This window comes from Pongo pygmaeus, chromosome 4 (assembly GCF_028885625.2).
Source record: "Pongo pygmaeus isolate AG05252 chromosome 4, NHGRI_mPonPyg2-v2.0_pri, whole genome shotgun sequence".
In the NCBI taxonomy this organism is placed as follows: domain Eukaryota; kingdom Metazoa; phylum Chordata; class Mammalia; order Primates; family Hominidae; genus Pongo; species Pongo pygmaeus.
Window position 1 is genome coordinate 176,297,962 of NC_072377.2, and position 21,771 is coordinate 176,319,732.

At 53.3% G+C, this 21,771-nt stretch overlaps 2 protein-coding genes across 11 annotated transcripts in view; both read left to right on the plus strand.

Annotated features, from left to right (window-relative positions):
- The window catches only part of RANBP17 (RAN binding protein 17), a 432,110-nt gene extending 429,008 nt beyond the window's left edge, over positions 1-3,102 (plus strand). For all 10 annotated transcript variants that reach the window (XM_063665353.1, XM_054488237.2, XM_054488236.2 and 7 more), the window contains one exon: positions 1,914-3,102. In XM_063665353.1, the coding sequence (XP_063521423.1) occupies positions 1,914-2,010 (97 nt within the window). In that variant the 3' untranslated portion in view covers positions 2,011-3,102. The remainder of the gene's footprint in view (positions 1-1,913) is intronic.
- Positions 3,103-12,343: 9,241 nt separating this feature from the next.
- On the plus strand, positions 12,344-15,242 carry TLX3 (T cell leukemia homeobox 3). Its single transcript, XM_054489195.1, has 3 exons — positions 12,344-12,882; positions 13,246-13,489; positions 14,492-15,242. The coding sequence occupies exons 1-3, from the start codon at positions 12,462-12,464 to the stop codon at positions 14,700-14,702; spliced, it is 876 nt and encodes a 291-aa protein (XP_054345170.1). The 5' UTR covers positions 12,344-12,461; the 3' UTR covers positions 14,703-15,242.
- Positions 15,243-21,771: the final 6,529 nt, after the last annotated feature.

A 21,771-nucleotide genomic window follows, 5' to 3' on the forward strand; every position in this document is an offset into this window, starting at 1 on the left:
CTGGGAGGCAGAAATTACAGTGAGCCGAGATCACACCACTGCACTCCAGCCTGGGCAACAGAGTGAGACTCTGTCTCAAAAATAATAAAATTAAAAGTTTTTTAAGATATTTTATATCTGGCCTTTTTAGGTTGTGTGGCAGTAGGCAGTTAACTTCTCTACTCCTCAGTTTCTTTACCAGTAAAATGGAGATGATGATAATCAGTTGTGATGTTTAAATGACAGAACACAGTGAAGCATGGCACCTGGGACCTATGACCTACAGTATCAGTTTCTCCCTCTGCCTGTTCTTTAAGAATGGCTGGTATCTCAGTTGCCAATGAGATCTAAATGAAAGGAGATAAGTTCAGGCTTATCAGCTAGGTCTGACTTTATTCATTCATTCATTTAGTTCACAAAACTTTATTCAGAATCTACTGTGTAGGCATTGGGGTTACCAGTGGTAAACCAATTATTTAAGGTTCCTCCCCATCATGGATCTTAACATTCTGATAGAAAAGACAGACAGTAATGAATGATGGAGAAAGAGCATGTGTTCAGGGGGAAAAAAAAAGGTCTCCACCATCCTTTTATAAATGTGATAGCATTCAAATGCTGCTCCATTTGAAATGCAAATCGTCAGTCATCCCAGTAGCCACAGTGTATTCTGGAGTTACCAGCCTGGGCTTTGGTAATACATGAGCAAGTCAGTTGGGGTATGCAGACGTATTCCCTTGACTGCTCACTTCAAGATCCTCTATCACGTAGAAAGGGACAACCTCAGAATCCAGCAGATGAGAGTTGAATTGGGAAGTCCTAGGTGTCTCGGTGGAAATTACTTCACCTAAGCCTTGGAAATTTGTGTACTGCGTCCTGAGCTGCGCTGTGAAATGATGGCAGGTGGCCCTCATAGTTTAATGAGAGTAATAGGCAGCGAAGACTGACTTTTTTCCGTGTACCAAGCACTGTGTTGAGTACTTACAGGCATACAGGCATTGCCTCAAACTGACCCAATAAATTCCTTTTTTTTTTTTTTTTTTTTTTTTTGAGACAGAGTCTCGCTCTGTTTCCCAGGCTGGAGTGCAGTGGCGCAATCTTAGCTCACTGCAACCTCCACCTCCCAGGTTCAAGTGATTCTCCCACCTCAGCCTCCTGAGTGGCTGGGATTACAGGCGCCCACCACCACACCTGGCTAATTTTTTATATTTTTAGTAGAGACGGGGTTTCACAATGTTGGCCAAGCTGGTGTGAAACTCCTGACGTCAGGTGATCCACCTGCCTTGGCCTCACAACGTGCTGGAATTACAGGCATGAGCCACTGCACCCAGCCTAAATTCTCACTTTCTACAATCCGTTGAGGTAACTACTCATATTAGGTACCAAGACAAGAGGTTAAGTATTCATCCAATATCACCTGACTCATAAGTGGTAGAGCTAGGATTTGAACCCAGGTAGTCTAACCCAGTGCCCCCTCTTTTTCAGCTACTAAATTCAGTTTTCTCATCTGTAAAATGAGGATACTCATACCTACCTCAGGGAAGACTTGTGATGACTAAATGAGTTTATCAGTAAACTCCTTCCAATGCCTGGCACATAAACTTTTGTTCTTTTTTTATAATCCTTACCATCTATGTGTAATTTAACTTTTCTAAAATTGTTTTTTAAAAGTAGAACCACAAAATGTACACCTCAAGATGGTCAGAGTGAATTTAGTGGCAACCCTGTTTTCCAGGAAGAGATGAGGGGTTGGCAGTACTGGTGGCAGAACAGCAATGGCGGTGCAAGTGGAGAGAAAGGAGCTCAGCTGAAATCTAGAGCCTTCCTCCAGGAGGGGGCTCCCCGAAGTCCTGAACTCCAAAATGGCCTTATTGTCCAGAAATTCTTGGAGGCATTGCCTCATTACTACCCTTGACCCTTTCTTCCTCTTTCTGCAGGTTCACCCAAAATCTGTCTGTATTCAGAAGAGATGTGGCAGAGGCGATGTGCAGTGATAGCAACACTGAACCGTGCAGTCTCAACATGATGAGCTGACCCAACTTTTCTGACCGTGTGCGGAGCAGCCTTTATCAAGAGACTCCTGAAGGTCTGGGTCTCAGGACAATGATGTTGGCTAGCCCAGGGGAATGTATTTTTCAAAACATATAAGCAACAACAAAAGCCCTACCTTCTTATACGTCTAGCCTAATTATAAGAATTTCTAACAGTACACAGTGTAAATTCAGTCTTTTCTCTGAAAAGCAAAGGATGTGTTTTCAGTCTTTCTATCAAATATTATCTTTGTTCTCCTAATGCTCTGAAAGGTTGTAGAAACAATATTTAACCAAAGAACATAATAAACCAGGTTTGCACCTAAGTGTGTACTAGTTTATGGTTCTGCAATCAAGGTTGTCAATTTGTTGGAGATGCAGCCTTCACCATGGATCCTGGATTGAGACGAATGCCATTGGAACCTGTTAAATGAGTAGTTTGTTATGTGTCTAGAAGAAGCAGCGTTAGGGACTTTGGGCTGTGAGCATTTAGAACGAGCCTGGAAGCACTACAGAGCATCCCACAGGGACCACATGCAGGCCTCCCTGCCTCAGCTGCATCTGATAAAGTTGAGAGACAGTAACACAATTAAATGACTTACAAACAACGTTTGCTTTTCACTGGCATAAATCTGAAGTGGTTCAGTCTAGAAGAATTAAGCTGTGCAATTACTGCCTGCAGAGATATTTCTTCAGGAGGAGTCATGTAGCCCCAGTCAGAAGTTCTGGGTGGTGCCAGCACCTAGTCCTCTGCCTCCATTTAATTTTTAAGAGAAGGTGAAGGTAACTATTAGAATATAATATTTGAAGCAGCTCTGCCTCCTTAGGGCTACCCAAAACAGTTCTAGGTGCTAAAATTCAGATTTTCAGAGGATGAGAAATAGCTGGTTTCCAACTCTCCACAAAAACTCTTATTACTGTTGGGACTTGGGATTGTGACTTAACCCAAACCCAGAACATGAAGAAGACCTTTACAGTTTGTGCTATGCTGTTACTAGGCTATTAATTTGAGGTTGCCCACTGTCAAGTGTTTTACTATCTCACTGCTGTTTTTATGATTCAGGCTTATAATAAATATTGTATCCTTTATTTCTGATAAGACATGAAAGGTTGGCCTTACTGTTGAACAATAAGTAAATCCACAGGCTCCTGTTATAATCTCATTTCTCAGACTAGTGTTTCTTGAAACCTTTCTTAATAGTTGAGTTTTGCAATAGGCTTGTCATATAAAAGCAGAGTCATCAAGTTTATCTCAAAATGTTTGTCTTCTGTGTATGAAGGAAATCGGGAAAATACATTACATATGGGGTTACTTCTAGTATTTAATGGGTAAATAAGCTTTGGCCTTACACTATGTTTCATTAGAAATGGGAAATATAATTTTCCTTGAGAAGGCAAATTCTGAATTCTGTAAAACATCAGCTGTTCAGAGAAGTTTGACATGAATTTCTGTTTCTTGAAGGCTTATAACTGCACACTCACCTCACAGAAATGTGTTAAGGAAGTTTTGTCCCATTCTGGCACTGTTTTCTTTACAAATGTCTAGTATCTAAAAGCACCATATTGTTTGCATTAAAATGTTCACCAGAAAATGACCATGGGCACTCACTTCTCCTTGCCACGCTGCCAGAGGCCACCTGGTGGTTTCATAGCAGACAAGAATGGCTCCATCAGACTTGGCCTTGGAGAGCTGTTCTCGGAGGACCGGTCAGGCCTGCCCCACTGCTGACGTCTACAGGACCTGCTGGTAGACCTGGCCTTGCAGAGCACACTGCAGGCAGCATGCATCAGCTGGAGAAGACTCAGCAGATGGTTATTGAATATCTCTCATGCCCTTTACATACATGATCTCTTCTAATCCTCACAACAGCCCTCTAAAGTTTAGACAGCATTAGCTCCACTTTGCAGATAAGGACGCCAAGGCTCAAAGATGGTGTCTATAGCTTACATGGGTCACATAGGCAAGATTTGAACCCAGATCTGTTTCACCTCAAAGGAATTCACGGCCCCTTGTAAGGAAGACCTGTATTTCAGAATGATGTGTTGAAACCAGTTAATATTTGGGTCCATTATCATCTGTTTCTCAGAACTCTATTGTTACATAACACGTTACCCCAAAACTTAGTGCCTTACAGCAACATTTATTAACTGATTTGCAGCTGGGTTTCAGGCTCTCTCTGTCACAGGCTGTGATCATCTCGAGGCTTGACTGGGTAAGGCTCTGCATCCAGACTCACTCGTGATGGTTAGCAGGAGTCAGTTTCTCACGGGTTGTTACCTCAGTTTCTTCCCAAATGGGCCTCTTCACAGGACAGCCTACAGCATGGAACCTTGTTTCATCAGAGAAGAGCCAGACAGATTGCAGCAATCTGGAAGTCACCGTCTTTTATAACCTAATCTCAGAAGAGCCATCCCATCACTTTTGCTGTATTCTGTTCATTAGAAGTAAATCACTAGGTGGGGATCATTGGGAGCCATTTTCCGTTTTTTCTTTTTTTTTTAAATGGAGTCTCACTGTAGCCCAGGCTGGAGCATAGTAGCGCGATCTCCGCTCACTGCAAGCTCCGCCTCCCGGGTTCACGCCATTCTCCTGCCTCAGCCTCCCGAGTAGCTGGGACTACAGGCGCCCGCCACCACGCCCGGCTAATTTTTTGTATTGTTAGTAGAGTTGGGGTTTCACCGTGTTAGCCAGGATGGTCTCAATCTCCTGACCTCGTGATCCACCCGCCGTGGCCTCCCAAAGTGCTGGGATTACAGGCGTGAGCCACCGCGCCCAGCCATTGGGAGCCATTTTCAAAGCTGTCTGCCACAACTGTTGTCTGGCCGTTGCTAGAGAGGTTGAGTTTTAGCTGTAAATTTCTTTCTTAGAACCTGGAAAGGAACCCTTCTTTTCCTTTAGAGGGTCAGGTTCCATTCTCAGCCCTTACTGAGGGAGGAAAAGGAAGTGGGGAAGCTGGGATGTTTAAGGATCACACATACTGCACACTCATCCCACAGTGGGATGAGAACCAGATTTGGGACTCTGCCTCCAAGACTGCCAGAGTCTGCCTTGGTGAGGGACAGTGGGGATTCTTGAAAAGAGACCTGGAGTTCCACGTGGGAGTGGACCCTGTAGGGACATCCTGTCCCAAGGATAAAGCATGCGCAGACACACAAACCTGTGGAGGCCATGTGAAAAACAGCTAATGGGGCTGCTGGGTCTAATCAGATCACGCGTGGAGCCAACTTAACTCAGATGGAACAAAAGGAAAAAATAGTGCTGGCAGTTCCAAGGGGCCTACCACTTCACAAACGTGCTCCGAGAGGATGAGATGGGAGGTGTGGCTGCTGTTTGCACACTCACCCTTCTGATGGGATTCTAGTGTACAGATAGATGGATGGTTCATGCAATGTAGATGCTAAGTCAAGCCAGCTGCTTCAGGGATGCTCAAGCAAGAAACAGTTTGAAGGGATTTTTACTTTGCTCAATTTTTGCCTTCCACACTGACTTCAGAACCTGGCCCCTGAGAAAGATGTATTCTGCCTGTATTCCGGATGTTGCTGTTATTCTGTGTTTTCCAATCAGGCTTCTCTAGGTTGGGGGACAAAGGAGTGTAGAGCCCCTGCACTGAGTGTGATTATCCAAACTGCCCAGAAAAACCCTCCTGGCCTTCTGGCCTCCCTTCTATTGGCCCTGACAACCTAGAAGTACCTACGGATTATGGTAGTGGGGGCCTCTTTCAAAATGCAAAAGTGGCTTGCCATGTAGCTATTAGCTGAGATTAGTGACCAGATTAGCTGACTACCAACAGCTGCACATGAGAACCGAAAACAGTGGGTTTGGTGAGAAAAATTGAAGAAACTGAAAGATCTGGCAATATGGGAAACCCGATCTAGATGTTCAGCAGTTTTGGGGAAGTCATATTTGAGAGAAGTCAGCTCCTTATGATGAGGAGGGAAAAGAGTGCCTGAAGAGAAAAGCAGGGCAGAGTAAAAAGGGAGAAAGTAAACGTTTCTTTTTTTTTTTTTTTTTAAGACAGGATCTCACTTTTATCTAGGATGGAATGCAGTAGCACGCTCACAGCTCACTGCAGCCTCAACCTCCTGGGCTCAAACAGTCCTCCAACCTCTGCCTCCTGAGTAGCTGAGACTACAGGCCCATGCCACTGCACCCGGCTAATTTTTGTATTTTTTGTAAAGACGGTTTTTCCATGTTGGCCAGGCTGGTCTTGAACTTCTGGGCTCAAGCGATCCACCTGCCACAGCCTCCCAAAGTGCTGAGATTACAGATGTGAGCCACCACTCCTGGTCTTAAAAGTTTTAAGATGAACATAAAATAATTAGAACTGCTATCATTTATTGAGCACCCACTAAGCATTGCAAATTGCTATCTCATTTTCTGCTTCCCAGGAAGAATGTCAAGAATTATTATCCCCATTTTAAAAATGAGAAAACTGAGACTAAAAGACTGACCCAAAGCCACATAGCTAGAAAGTGGACAAGCCAGGATTCAAAGTCAGATTTGCCTGACCTCAAAACTCATGCTGCTTTTTCACTATAATTCCTTGAACTAGGTCCTTCACAGTTGGGCCTAGGGGACAGTTGGGTGGGAGAGCTCAATGTGAACCACTTTGACACCCACAGTGGGACTAGGCACTCCCAGAGAAAGGCCAGTCCAGGACCTGGGCCCGTTGTGTGCTGTGTCTGTGGGTCCTGCCACCGATTCATCCTCCTCCCTGAACTTTCTGAAATCATTCTCGAGACTTTTAAATGTTTTATTGAGGTGCAAGTTTACAAGGACAGCAAACCTTTCAAACTACAGCAAGAGTAACCTGCCTCCTTGGCATATTAAAAAATAATGTTAGTGTTGGTTTTTACGTCCCATAGTTTGGATTGCTGATAAGAGTGCTTCCTTGACAAGATTCTTTTTGAGGTTTACAGAAAGCGTAATAAAATATGTAAGTTACATTTCCACAAACAAAAGCTATAACATAAGTTATTTATAAGCGTGAGATACAAACAGTATCACGATAAATAAACCATAAAGGGTACCTGCCACATTCATCTTAATGTAATTTGCCCAACAAAAGTGTTGAAGTCAAATTTAGTAGAGAAATCTGTCAGGAAGGGAGGAAAGTTGTGGAGCACAAATGGGGAAAATGGCTGAGGTGTAGGGGAAGGAAACAAGGGCATGAGATCAGGTTTGGAGGTCCCTGAGAAGGCCACCCCATGCATTTGCCCACCCTGCCTGCCCTTGCTCCCCCGAGTCTGCGCACACTGACCGATTCCTGCCACCCTGCACACGCAGCCATCTGCACAGTCCCTGTTCACGCGCCCTTTATAACCTCCACCAGCCCCCCACCCCATGGAGAAAGGAATCTCGCCCTGCTCCCCTCTCCTCTAACCCCCAGCCCTAGGGCCAGCTTCCTCAGGCTGCTGCCAGCCTCCTTGCCAGGGCCTGGGTCTGACCCAGCCCAAGCACCTTGGAAATCACTCTTTCACTCATTCATTCACCTGCCACAGATAAAGCTAGTGAGCAGGATAAATAAGATCGGTTCCGAGGGGAATGACGAAAATCAATGGGTCGAGAGGATGGTGGGGTGAAGGTGCTGCTCTGGAGGATGGACAGAGAGGTGAGGGCTGGCCTGGGTCGTGAAGGATGCAAGGAACCAGCCATAAGCAGGGCAGGGGAGGTGAATGCCGAACTGAGTGCACGCGAATGCCTGCGCCCAATTCTGACCCCTTTTTCTTATCCCCTTGTCTGACCTTGCTTTGTGCTATTGAGTTTAATACCACAAACTCTTGATAATGTCCTCCAGTCCTCCACGCCCTGGACCCAGCCCTGGGACATGGGATCAAATGCCACCAACACCATTTTGCCCAAAAGGAACTCCCAAGCCAGTAGGGGAGACAAGTGAGCCCCACTATGGCCAGCCCTCATCGCCACTCTTGGGCTCATTCACCCAGACCCTGCACTGATTCCCCTCGCCACTCAGTCCTGTGACTTAGAGTCTTTACCACCTACCCCCAAATAGGGGTGTGAGGTAAAGGGGAAAATGTGGGCTTTGTAGTCTAAACAGTCCTGGGTTCAAATCCCAGCTCCACCCCTTTCCACTACATGCACTTGGACAAGAGACTGTTTCCCTAAGTCAACTGTCCTTGAAGCCTCGTGACCTGCAGTGGGGGGTCCCAAGCAACAGCCGACATCTGAAGGCCTTTTCCTTCCACTGGCTGGCAGAGTCTTGAGACTGATCAGACCTCCTCAGGAAGGTTCTTCCCTAGGTCCTGCCCACTGGGGGAAGCAGTGATGAAGAGCTCAGACTGCTTTGTGCCCACTGTTAGATGGGGAAACCAAGCCCCTGCGCTAGGGAATGGTCCAGGAAATGTGAGTAGGTGCTCAGTAAATATTCGTTGAATAAATAAATGAATGGGCAAATAAATTTGGGCAAGTGTCTTTAGAGCCTTCCATCAGGAAAACTGGAAGTGCCCCTAGGGACTCCTAACTAGGGTGTGTAAGCCAAGAACAGCACGGCAGGCCAGCAACCTGTGACGTGGTGTGTGTGCCAAATTAGGTGTTTCTGCCTTTTTCTATGGAAGCAGACCACAGTATTTTCATCGGTGTTTCAAATAGGGTAGCTGACCCAAATACACTTAAAGTCCTGATTCAGTCTCCACCCCATTTCACAGACAGGGAAATGGAGTCTCATCTCACTCAGGAAGTCAATGGCAGAATGAGCCTGGAGGAACCTGGCCTCCCACAGCTGGGCTCATGGGCCAGCTGGAAATCCCAGCATCTTGCCTGTCATCCCTGAAGCCCCACCCTTTTCTAGATGACTCTCGGCAAAGCCTCCACCAGCTGTACCCCTTTCTTCCAGCTTCTTCTTGGGGAAGAGGGGAGGATGTGCTCCATCCTGAAAATCTCTCTAGCCCTGGGAATCGTCGTCCCCAGTTCTTACAATTCTCATTTCCTAAGCTCTTTCAGTGTGTATGCCTCACTGTCCAAGTGACAGCAGGTAAATTACAAGGGCAGCAAGAAATTACAACCTCAGGAACACCAAATACATATCAGAACGTATCTGGCCAAAACAGTGCTCAGAGGAAAATGTATGCCCTTGAATGCATTTATTTAAAAAGAAAGAAAAATTGACAAATTGAATTTCCAACTCAGCAAAGAAGAAATAAATAATTTTTGAAACCATAACATTCATGAAAGAGGTGGCATCTTAAAAGGGGATAATGACATCAAAGGCTTTTTTAAAAACCAACAAAATAACAAACCTTTGGCAAGTATGATCAGGAGAAGGCATGAATGAGCAACACGGGGAATGAGAAGTGGAAGGTATTAGTACAGATTCGTATGAGAGTTGCAAATTCTGAGAGAATCTTCCCACACTGTTATAACAACACATTTGAAAACTCAGATGAAATAGACAATATTCTGGGCACTGGCTTCCAGAGTTGAGCAGGCATCAGAATCACCTGGAGGGCTTGTTAAACACAGATTGCCGAGTCCTACCCCAGAGTGTCTGATTCCGTAGGTCTGGCGAGGGTCCAAGAATTTGCATTTCTAACAAATTCTCCAGTGATGCTGATGCTGCCGCTCTGGGAACACACTCTGAGAACCACTGTCCTAGGGACTAACCAAGTTACCCCCATTCCTGAGCTGCCTAAGAGCTATCTGGATAGGAAGTGAAAGGAGGCTTCAAAGCTCCTTCATCTGGATGACAGGGCTGGACGATGAGGAACCGTGGATCTCAGGAAGCCAGAACCCAAGCAGTGAAGCAGAGCCCTGACCCATGCCAGGCTTTACCTGGAGGCGCTTATTTAATCCCATGAGGTTTATTTACTAGATGAGAAAACTGAGGCACAAAGAGGATGAATAATTCCCTGAGTCCACAGCTGGTAAACTGAGGTGGGAATCCTGTTCTTAAGCACACAAGCTGGGAGTAGCGCTGTGCCACCCACGCCTTAATTCCGTGCCACAAACCTCTGTGCGGTGGGCCTTGTTGTCCTGATTTAACAGTGCCTGAAGTGACAAGGGCAGCCCTGAGTCCCGGGCACTGGAAGCCAGAAGGGAAGTGGAGCTGGTGAGGTGCCAACTGCAGCCCCGAAGTGGGGAGCTGTGCTTCCCTTGAACTCTCAAAGCCTCAATTCCCTCATTAGTGAGAAATTGGGGCCACTAACAGCCCTTTCCTCGCAGGGTCATTGTGAAGAATGAATAAGTGTCCACCTCCCTGCCTGGCACAGGCTAGGTTCTCAGCTACAGTAGCTTTATAGTTGTCATTAAAGTTATTATTATATAACCGCCAGAGTTTTGCACAGGCACTGCCACAGATGTTATCTCATTTTGTTCTCACAGCCACCCTGGGGGTAGCTGGTGCCCTTTTTGTTTTACAAATAAGGAAAATGCGGTTCCGGGAGGGGCGGTTAGGGACCCACACTGCCAGTGGCAGAGCCTGAATTAGAAGCAGGAGGCCCCCTGGAGCCAGGGCAATGGCATCTACCCCATCTGAGGGTCCTTGTCGCTGGAAGGGAGTGAGGGAGCCCTTGCCCAGACCCCCGGCATCCTGCAGCTTTCACCCCTCACTGTTGGGCCTCCCTCTCCACACCCACCAGGAAGGCTTAGCAAGGGCCAGCAACTTGCCCAAGGTCACACAGCGGGCAAGTGACCTAACTCCAGACCCAGGCCTGGAGGCCCTGCAAATCCTGACGCCTTTGGATTGTTGGGAGAAGAGAGAAAGAATCCCCAACCTGCACCTCCTGTCCTTCCCCGTCCTCTGAAACTGACCCTACTCGTAGACAAATACACCTTTCTCTCCAACGTACTGAGCCCCTGCAAATAAAATTAAACTGCCAACAAAATAAACAAGAGTCGCAACAATAATACATCAGCCATTACTCTGGGGGGATGGAGTGGGAGGTGAGCCACGCTGCCCAGTGCCCACTACGTGCCAGGCCCAGTGCTCTGCGCTCCCTCAATATCTCACTCGCGGCTCACGAACAACCCGCATGCATGCATTATTTTCCTTTTTGCAAACGAGAAAACCGAAACCTAAATATATGGAGTCAATTGCTCAAGGTCACTCAGCTAGGAAGTGGCCAGTCCAAATTTGAACACACTTCTGGCCAACAGCACATCCGAGCTCTCACCACTGTCCGCACCACAAGGAGCGGGAGGAAGAGCCCAGGCCAGGGGTGCGACACTCGAAGAGTTTGCACCTAACGATTTTAGAATTCGCTGGAAGAAAATGATTCCGCTCGTCTCCCCAAAGCTGCAGCGGAAGGTGACTACTTCGTGTGCGGTCCTGTCCACGGTGCCCTGGGCCGGGTACACAGTCACTGAGACGCGAGGAGAACGGGGAGTGGTTCTAGCGCCCAGACTGGACTGGAGCCGGGAGGGGCTCCCCACTCGCGTTTCCCAAAGAAATCCCGCGATTTGCTTTAGGAGCTGCCCGCGCCTTTGACATTCGGGAACCCGAAGTCCCTAGACCCGCCGAGCCGCGAGCGGGTTCCCACGCGCGACCATAGCCCCCTTCCATCCTGCAACGAATTTGGAGAGTCAGGTCCCCGTTCCCCACCGGGCGACCCCGCGTCCCTAGCCCAGCCGCAGCTGGCACGCGTGGGCACCTGCGAGTCACGCCTCGGTCCGCCTGGCCGGAGCCAGGGAGTGTCTCCAAAGTGGCCGCGAGGCCGCGGCCGAAACCCGGGCGGGGGCGACTTCTCCCCACGCGGGTCGGCGTCCTCCGGGGCGCGGAAAACGCTACGGTGCTCCCCTCGCCCCGCGCACAGGCAGCGCGAAGCCTGCCCCGGGGAGTGCGCCCCTTTCGTTCCTCCGGCGGCGGTAGCGTCCAAGGGGCTTCCGTGGATTCCGCCGGGTCGTCCCGGGGTTGCAACTCCATTGTAACTGAAAGGATGCATTTGGTTTGGCTTTTGCTCAGATGAAAAAAAAAAAATTGGAAGAAAACGAAAACCCACTCAGCAAAAGACAATTTCACAAGCGGAGCGCTCTACCCGCCCAGCGCGGTGTCTGGGAAGCGGCCCGGCAGGGAGGAGCGGGGAGCGTCTGCTAATTGCAGCTTCGTTAGATTTCGGGTTTGGGAGGCTGCGGTTCGGGCGCTAATATCCGCCGCCCATTATCCCGGCTAATAAATTTGACCTATTGTTCGTTTGTTAAAATGATGTCACCTTGGAACAGTCCCTAAGCTCCTATTTCCATGAATTAGGCCTTTATTGAAAGCCGGGAGCCAATGAGAGGAGAGAGGCTTGTTGATCGCAGCCAATGGCTGCGGCGGGAGAGGAATTAGCAGCGGAAACTCCAGGTTCGGTTCAAGAAAGATGACACAGAGCCTGTCGGGCCCGCGCACTCTTGGCAAAGTTTCAGTGCGACGAGAGGCGCCGGGCGCTCCATGGCCGCGCCGTAACGGGGACCCAGCCGCCTCCCCGCCCAGCCCAGCCCAGCCCTTCCGCCCGCGCAGGATGGAGGCGCCCGCCAGCGCACAGACCCCGCACCCGCACGAGCCCATCAGCTTCGGCATCGACCAGATCCTTAACAGCCCGGACCAGGACAGCGCACCCGCCCCGCGGGGCCCCGACGGCGCCAGCTACCTGGGAGGGCCCCCCGGGGGCCGTCCGGGCGCCACATATCCGTCTCTGCCCGCCTCCTTTGCGGGCCTCGGCGCGCCCTTCGAGGACGCGGGATCTTACAGTGTCAACCTAAGCCTAGCGCCCGCGGGCGTGATCCGGGTGCCTGCGCACAGGCCGCTGCCCGGGGCCGTGCCACCGCCTCTGCCAAGCGCGCTACCCGCCATGCCCTCCGTGCCCACGGTCTCCAGCCTAGGCGGCCTCAATTTCCCCTGGATGGAGAGCAGCCGCCGCTTCGTGAAAGACCGCTTCACAGGTGAGCAGAGCTGGCGACCAGGCCCCAGGCCTCCGCCGTCTCGGGGCCAGAGGAGCCGCGCCCTGTGCGCTCCACTCCCGGAAACCATTTCAGAGGCCCAAGCTCGGCGGAGGCCTCGGCCCCAGGGCCCCGGGCTGCCGTAGTGGGGAGGGTAATCGGAGAGTTGCAGGAAAATAAGCCAGTGCCTGGGGGAAGGGACAGGGGGCGAGGGCGTCTCCCGACCGGCTTGGTGTCGCTGGAAACGCGCGCGACCAGCGAAATAGCGGAGCTCTCCGTGTCCCACGGGGCGCCACGGGGTCCGCATGGGGCCTGAATGGTGGCGGAGCCGGGCTGGGCTTCAGGGGCCCTCCTGTGTCTCCGCAGCGGCGGCCGCACTCACGCCCTTCACCGTGACCCGGCGCATCGGCCACCCCTACCAGAACCGGACGCCTCCCAAGCGTAAGAAGCCGCGCACGTCCTTTTCCCGGGTGCAGATCTGCGAGCTGGAAAAGCGCTTCCATCGCCAGAAGTACCTGGCCTCTGCCGAGAGGGCGGCGCTCGCCAAGTCCCTCAAAATGACGGACGCGCAGGTCAAGACCTGGTTCCAAAACCGGAGGACCAAGTGGCGGTGAGAGAGGCCTGACCCGGCCCACCTTACACCTGCCCTTCACCTGTCCCGCCCCGAGCCGCAGCCTCGCACTAGCCCTATTTTAAGGCTATCCACTACCCCCGCCCCACTCTGCCTCCCCCAAACACACCCCTACTCCGCCTTCGCAGATTGTACCTCTTCCTTTCACGCTTCTCGCTGGCCTGTGCTTCTCTCTCCATCGTGGTGTCCCACGCCTTGGTTTCTCCTCCATCCCCATCCCCATCTTTCGTGAGCCCCTCCGACTCTCTCCCCGTGTTTTGTACGGTCTCCTGCGTTCACTTGATTTCCTTTCACCCCCCTCGCCCCAAACACACACGCACACACACACACATACACACACACGCGCGCGCACACACACGGGCCTCTCGCACTCTCCTTCTCCTCCTTCTTCTAGCCCTCCCTCTCGGATTTTCAACAATCCTCGTGGACGCCAGTTTCCTCTCCCCCCATCTCCGCGTCTCCACTCCAGCCGCGTTTTTATCCGATCTCTGTTTTGATTCAACCCGTAAAGGGCGAAGCGATCGCGTCTGGCAAGGGGTTCAAGACAGACCCTGGGCGAACTGGATGAGACTGACCTAGCCCCCGGGCGTCGTGCGGGTGGTGCAGAGCGAGCCTGCTCACCCGCGGACCCCAGCGACCCCGGTTCCCGCAGGGCCAAGTCAGTTACACATAGGCCCTGCCCTTGCTATCCGGCGAAAGGAACAATCTTTATTGTTGGTGAAGCCACAATACCCGGGCGTGCAGGTGGGCGGCGGGCAGAGTCCCCTCCTGGAGACCCTCTGGCACACAACAAAAACAAATGATCCTAACCGGCTCCCTGGATATGAGGGCCTCAGGCGTAAAGCGCGGGCTGGGAGGCAGAAGGGTTCTGCGCCTCGAGGCTCCCGGATGGCCTCGGCTCCCGGGAGGGCCGGGGCCCCGCCGGCGGCCCCGCGGTGCCGGGTGCATGACGGTACTGTCCCTCTCCCTCCCCCGGTGCAGGCGGCAGACGGCGGAGGAGCGGGAGGCGGAGCGGCAGCAGGCGAGCCGGCTCATGCTGCAGCTGCAACACGACGCCTTCCAAAAGAGCCTCAACGACTCCATCCAGCCTGACCCGCTCTGTCTGCACAACTCGTCACTCTTTGCTCTGCAGAATCTGCAGCCCTGGGAGGAGGATAGTTCCAAGGTTCCCGCTGTTACCTCCCTGGTGTGAGCCCACCAGCGCGCACCGTCGCCAAGGATCGCCGCCCCCACCCAGCCGGGCGCCCCGGACCCCCCAGCCGGGCTGCGGGGGAACCGGGGCAGAGAGGGGAAGGGGCCGCCTAGCCCGAGTAGGCCCCAGGGCGCGGCCACAGACTGGCCGGCCGCGGAAGGGGGTCGGGCCCGAGCTCCGCGCGGCCGCACAATCCGAGCCCCCGCCCCGCGCCCCGTCCCGCCCCAGGCCCGGGCCTGACAAGAAAGCGCCTTACGTTTCTCCGCCCCCCGCCCGCACCCCCCGGGCCGGGCGCCTGTATTATACTTTGTACTTTTGCCCAAACGTGTAAATAATAAAAAAGTTTTGGCTTTTTTCTTTAGAAACCGGCCACCTGCTTCCCCCGCGGGGGCCGCTGGAGGAGGGGCAGCCGACCCGGCCGCTGGGGGAAGTGCCAGGGGCCCGGGGCACCCTGCGTTTAGGCTGGGTCCACTCTTCTTCTTTTCCGTTCCTTTTATTTAAGTCGTTTTATTTAATAAAAAAGTTAGCTATTTCACTTAACGCCGCTTTTATTTCGTTTTCGTTCCAATAATGCTCGGCGACCCCCGGCCCTGCGCCCCACCCCTGCGGCGGTAGAAGCCGAGCGGCGGCGCGCAGGGCGCGTCCACTTCTGCAACGTTCGTCTGCATTCGCCTCGGCTGCAACCCCGACCCGGGCCGCCGCGGAGGATGAGCGGTGCAGGTCAGTTGCCGACCACCCGCAGCCTGGGTGCGCGCGGGATGGGGACTGGACGTGGGAAAGGTGCTCCAGGCCCGAAGGCCGCGGGTCAGCGCCGGGGCGGGCCGGAGAGTGAAAGGCCGGGCCTGGGCAGATGCCTAGGCCGTCCCCAGGTCAAATCCACCTGGGAGGTGGGAGGCAGGGTGGCCTCGAACTTCTTAGAACTCGAGTCGGAACTCGGAGCCCACTTCACCCCGCAACTCGCTTTCCGCCCTCTTTTTCCCGCGGAGCCTCAGAGAGGACCTGGCTCTGGCCGGTCTGCGCGCGCTGTGGGCAGGCTTTGCGCACAGAGCCGGTGCAAATCCTCGGTCTCTAAACGCCTGGAGAGCAAATGCAGCGCACAACCCTAGGGGCCCTCTCCTTGTCGGGTTTGCGTGGGACCCCAGGTGGAGCGTGACGTCAGGTGACGTCACCGCAGCCCCCGCGGTGTCACTGGGCTGGAGTGGGCGGGGCGCCCGGAACTCAGAACTCTAAGCCCTGGTGTGGTAGCGGCGTGGCCGGGGTCCACCCAGCTTCACCGTGGCTCAAGAGTTGGAAGTTTCGGAATTGCGAGGTTTGGAGCGGCTGACCCCTTCCAATCACGTCTAACACACAAAGCCCGTGAACATTTCCTCTTGTTCTTTGATTTTTCCCCCTCTTTTATCATTCTCCCTTTCAGTCTTCTAAAAACTTACTTTCTGGCCTCTCCGTTTCTTTCTCTACAATGTTCCCCGTTTTCTCCTCGTATGTTACTCTGGGTCTCTGTTTTACTGTATCTTTCTCCTTTTCTTTACAGTTTTATGATGTTTCCCAGTATAGTTCGGCCTCTATTGCTTTTCATTGCCGTCAGCCTTTTCTTGTTCTGTCGTCTCCTTCTTCTTCTCTCCCCAGTTCTGACTCTTGGCCTCTGTGTGTCTCTGGGCTTCTTTGTCTCCCTCCTCTCCAGGGTCCTCTTTTTGTCCTTTTGTCTTCCCTTTCTTATTTCTCGAATCTCTTTGCCTTTATGTATCTGTCTTTGTCTCTCTCTCCTTTCCTTTCTCCCTGACTTCCTCTCTCCCTCTTCCAGGCCCAGCTCCCAGTAGCTCCTAAGGCAAAACACTTTCGGGGCCGCGTCCCAGAGCACACACCCCCCCCCCCACTCCACCAGCACCCCCACCCGCCTCATCCCACTGCCTCCCTCGGAGCCGGAGCCCTGCGCCACCCTGCGGGTCCCCGTGCTCCGAGCCTTCGTTCTATGCGGGCTGCGGGACTGTCTTCACCTGCAGGGCGGGAGGAAGCGGAGGGCGCCTGAGAAACACCTTGAACGCCCAGAGCTCCCGCCGTCACCTCCACCTCCAAGCCCAGCTAGCCTGGGATCTGCGCCTTTCGGGATATAAAGATACCCGGGGAGGGACTAGGGTGACTCAGAACTTCGGGTCTCTTCCGCGAGTGTTTTCCTGAAATGCTTTTATTTTCTCCAATAAAAAGCCTGATGAACGCCGTCATCGGGTTGGGAAAGGTTGGCCCTTCGGCTGAGAACTAGAGGGACCCTTGACTTGCTGGCGGAGAAGCGCTTTCCTCAGAGACGGGTGTCGCCGTCCAGCTCCCTTCCGTTTTATTCTGTTGCTCCATAAAAAGGCCTAGCAGGGTTTTTTTTCTTAATTGTTTTTATTTCGATGGGCTTTTGGGGAACAGATGGTCAGGTGGTGTTTGGTTGCATGAATAAGTTCTTTAGTGGTGATTTCTGAGATTTTGGTGCGTCCATCACCCGAGCAGTGTACACTCTACCCAATGTGTAGTCTTTTATCCCTGGCCCTTCCACCCTCCCCCACAGGCCCCAAAATCCAACGTTTCTTTCTTTCTCTTTCTTTCTTTCTTTCTTTTTCTTTCTTTCTTTCTTTCTTTTTTTCTGAGACGGAGTCTCGCTTTGTCGCCAGGCTGGAGTGCAGTGGCGCGATCTCGGCTCACTGCAACCTCCGCCTCCCGGGTTCAAGCAATTCTCCTGCCTCAGCCTCCCGAGTACCTGGGACTACATGCACGAGTCACCACGCCCGGCTAATTTTTTGTATTTTTAGTAGAGACGGGGTTTCACCATGTTGGCCAAGATGGTCTCGATCTCTTGACCTCGTGATCCGCCCGCCTCGGCCTCCCAAAGTGCTGGGATTACAGGCGTAAGCCACTGCGCCCGGCCCAAAGTATCATTCTTATAAGGCCTAGAGTTTTTGTTTTTCAAAATTACTTCTGTTGTTTTGCCAGGGTGACACTCAATTCTTTGGGCCTCTTTAGAGACACACGCACGTTGTTTTTTTTTCTTTCTGTCGGGCGCCTCGCTTTGCGCAGAAGGCCTCTGGCCCGGAGGCCTGTCCGGGGTAGGCGTCCAGGCAGGCCGGGGGTCGGGGGCTGGTCTGGCTTCGGCCCTCGGGGCGCCCGGCTTTCCTGCACCCAGTGCCTTCGCGGCGTTTGGCGTCTTCCAGCGCTTTGCCCTCACCCAGCCTTGCCCAGCCAGAGACGGGCTACGGGTCTTTTCCAGTTACAGAGCTGAGCCCACTCATGTGGTGCCAAGTAGCGACCATCTCTCGCCCACGTCCACCCAGAGCAATGTGGGCGCCCCCAGCGGGTGGGAGGGATTGCCGAGCGGCGCAAGGGCGTTTAACGCCTAACCCCCTCCTCCTGGGTTGCCAGGCCGCTAGGTCGTCGTTTCCAACGTGGCTGCGCGGGACTGAAGTCCGACGACTCCTCGTCCTCAGTAGGGGACACACCTCCCACTGCCCCCAGCCACGCGGGCTATGGGCAGAATCGGGGCAACGGTAATATCTGGATGGGGCAGGCTCCTCTGAGGCTGCGGTTAAGAAAAAAAGGAATCTGGAGTAGCCTGAGGGGCCCCACGAGGGGGCCTCCTTTGCGATCGTCTCCCAGCCTTAGGCCAAGGCTCCGGAGGCAGGCGGCCGAGTGTTGGCGCCCAGCCCGGCCAAGGACCGGATGGAGGACGGAAGCAGCCTCGCCGCCTCGCCGCCTCGCCGCCTTAGCCTCAGTCCCAGCGCCTCTAAAGCCGCGCCCATTCTACAGATGCAGGGCAGGGAGACTGGAGGCAGCTCCGGGGGCCGAGTAGAATGATCGCGCAGGTTCTCCCGGCGCCCTGATTTGGAGGCTGCGCCCGGGGCCCTACATGCAGGCGGGGAGGCCTGGGCCGAAGGCTTCTGCAAGGAGGGGCGAGTCTGCCCGGTCCGGGCAGGGAGTGAGGCCACGATCAGTTCTCCCTAGGAGGCCGCGCAGCGGGTAGGGTATGGGACTGGGGGATGCAACGGGGACCTGGCCGAATCAGAGCCCTCACGAGAGAACGCCGAAAACTCTGGGGCCGACCGCTCGCTTCCCGCTAGTGGGAATGATTTCCGGTCATCAGTTCCCAGTCCAGCCCCGGGTAGGGAGCTCTGATTTGCAATGCACAGCACTTGTGAGGTTCGAATGCCCCCCGCAATTTGCAGATGGAAATACTAAGCCTAGGCCGGGCGTGGTGGCTCAAGCCTACCATCTCAGCCCTTTGGGAGGCCAAGCCGAGAGGATTGTTTGAGCCCAAGAATTCAAAACCAGCCTGAGCAACATAGCGACCCCGTCTCTACAAAATAAAATAAAATAAATTATCCGGGCGTGGTGGCACGCGCCTGTGGTTCCAGCTACTCCGGAGGCTGAGGTGGGAGGATCGCTTGAGTCCGGGAGGTCGAGGCTACAGTGAGCCGTGATCGCACCACTGCACTCCAGCCTGGGCGACAGAGTGAGACCTTGTCTCAAAAAAGGAAAAAAAGAAAAATAAAGTAAGCTTCAAAGAAGGTCTGATATTAGTTCTGGGTCGTGCAGTGATGGCGGCCCCGCGCTCTCGCCCCTAAAGCAAGCGCTCTTTGTACTGGGTGGAGGAGCTTTGAGTAATGAGGGTGGAGATGCAGCTTCGGGGTGGCGGTGGGGGGCGTCTGCAGCCACCCTGACACCAGGCCAGGGGTCGCAGTGGGACAGAAAAGTCTGCCGCTCTGACTTGGGCTCTGAGTTCCAACGGAGCCCGACACTTCCAGTCTCCCAGGCATGCGCGCTGGCGCCTTTGCCATCCGTGCCGAAGGGGGCAGACCTAGCCGCGACCACCACAAGCGCAGCGGTGACACCCAGAGGTCCCACCGGGCCCCTGGGCAGGGTAACCTTCGCCTGTCCGCTTCGGCAGCTTTGCGAAGAGTGGCGCGCAGCTAGGGCTGAGGCTCTTGCGGACCTGCCGTCGAAGCAGGCGGCTGCGCCAGTTCGACCGCCAAGGCCTGGGCTGCAGTCAGCGGTGCGCGCTCTGTTCCGCCGCGGCCGGGCCAGGCGCTCCGGAATAGGGATGGGGGGACACTGCCTCCAACTTTCTGCAGAGACAATCGGGCAGCACCGGGCCTAAGCAGCGACCCCACTGAAGGTTCCTGGGAGCCTTTGCCAAAATCCCAGCCTCTGCCTCGGTCCAACTAAACCGTGTGTAAACAAGTGCACCAAGGCCGCAGAGCGGCTGGTGTGGTGCAGGCGCCTGCGTTCTGGAGTAGTGAAGGTTCCTCCACAGGGAAGGCGGTTTTCCTTCCGTGGAATTCGAAATTCAGCCCCCCAGTTCTAAGCGCCTGCTCCGTTAAGAGCATCTACTCTCAGCGACGCCCAGACCCAGGCTGTGCACTTTCTTGGCTCAGACACTGGCAAAGTCCTCGAGAAATTGCCTTGGTGATTGGTGCCTTCCCTCGGGCCACCCAGCCGCCGGTGGCACGGAGTCTTCCGCGCAGTTTTGCGGACCCTCGCTGTGTGGCCCTGAGCAAATGGTTTCGATTATCTGCAGCTTGGTTTCTGAAACTGTAAAAATAGTCATTAAAGACTCTTCCAGAAAAAGCAAAAAAACAAAAACCATGGCATATGGTACAGCTGATGATCAGTTTTTTATGAAAACAAAAGTATTTTATAAGTATTCTTCGGATAAAAATCTAAGTGCGGGGTTTAATCAGAGGTGTTGCTATTTTGGAGGAAAAGACAGGAATGGAACAGCGTCCTCCACTGCCATGAATTGTCCTCTGGTCACCGGTAGTAGAGACAGTGGCACAGTCATCTGGGAAACTTGGCCTGGCTCCATCTGCCTAGACTTATCAGTGTCCTGGTGTTACCCTGAGGTTAGTGGCCATCACACCAGTTGAAAGGAATGTTGTTCCTGTGTCAGACCCGCTGCCAATTAATGAGTTCGTTATTAAACCCCTTTACTATGCTCTCACTTTGTGTCGGACAGGTGGGATGGGAGAAGAAAAAACATATGTGAACAGAATATTTGAGCAGGTTTTTTCCTACATCTTCCACCATCCCGTTGATCCCCTAAAACAGTTCTGTGTCCCCATTAAGTAGGAAGTTGAGCAGTAGAGAAGGCAGGCGACCCACCCAAGTTCACCCCCAGGTGCCTTAACCACCTCTGGCCTCAAAGGCCCCGGGGTGCCCGGCTGGCTGGCTGTGGGGCCCAAGCCAGGCCGTGTCCCCACTGGACCACGGATCACAGCCTGGAAAAGCCCCATTGGCCGCAGGTCCATTAGAGAGATTTGTGCTGACCCAGGCTCCCCGATTTTAAGAAGCCAAATCCTTGAGTGGAGTGAGAGTCCTAGATTGTCTTTAAAAGCCTCCAGACCTCGCACAGCCCATGCGCTGGCTGCTGCCGGAGATGTACTGGCTTTGCTATCATGCACTGTTGGTCGATGGATTTATCCCAGCTGTGCTGAAACTCTCCAGGGCAGGGAGCCTGCGATGGCAGCGCACCCTTTGCCTCCGTCCCCCATCCAGGAAAAATCCACTTCTTCCTCCAGTCAGCAGAGACTCAGCCAACAAGAGGAATGCAGAGCACTCCAGAGGAGAACCGAGAACCGGCCCTTCCCTCCGCCCCCACCACCCCCAGTCAGGGAGGTAGCCCTCCGTTGGTCCTAGGGGGCGAGGTCCGCCCTGAGGCAGGAGAAGCTGGTGTTGGGCTCAGGGGCCGATGGTGATTATTCAGCATGCGAAGCTGCCTTGCATTTGCATCCACTGTTCAGGTGCCACAGCTGGGGCACTTTTGTTCCTAGGACGTAGTGAGACTAAGAAGGGGAGGGGAGAGCAGAGAGGAAACGCAACCCCGGGGAAGACGCCAAGAGAGGGTGCTGGGCAGGGGTGAACTTTATTAATGCCTGCCGTTTCCAGCTTGTCTGTTGGAGGGGGCGGGCAGGGCCCCTCTGGGCAGGGATGGGGCCATGCCTTTATTAATAGTTCCCAGCTCCGCGAGGCCCTCAGAGCCGTGGCCACCTGTATCATCCTGAGCCCAGGCTTCCAGCACCCAGCTACCATTTGGTGAGGG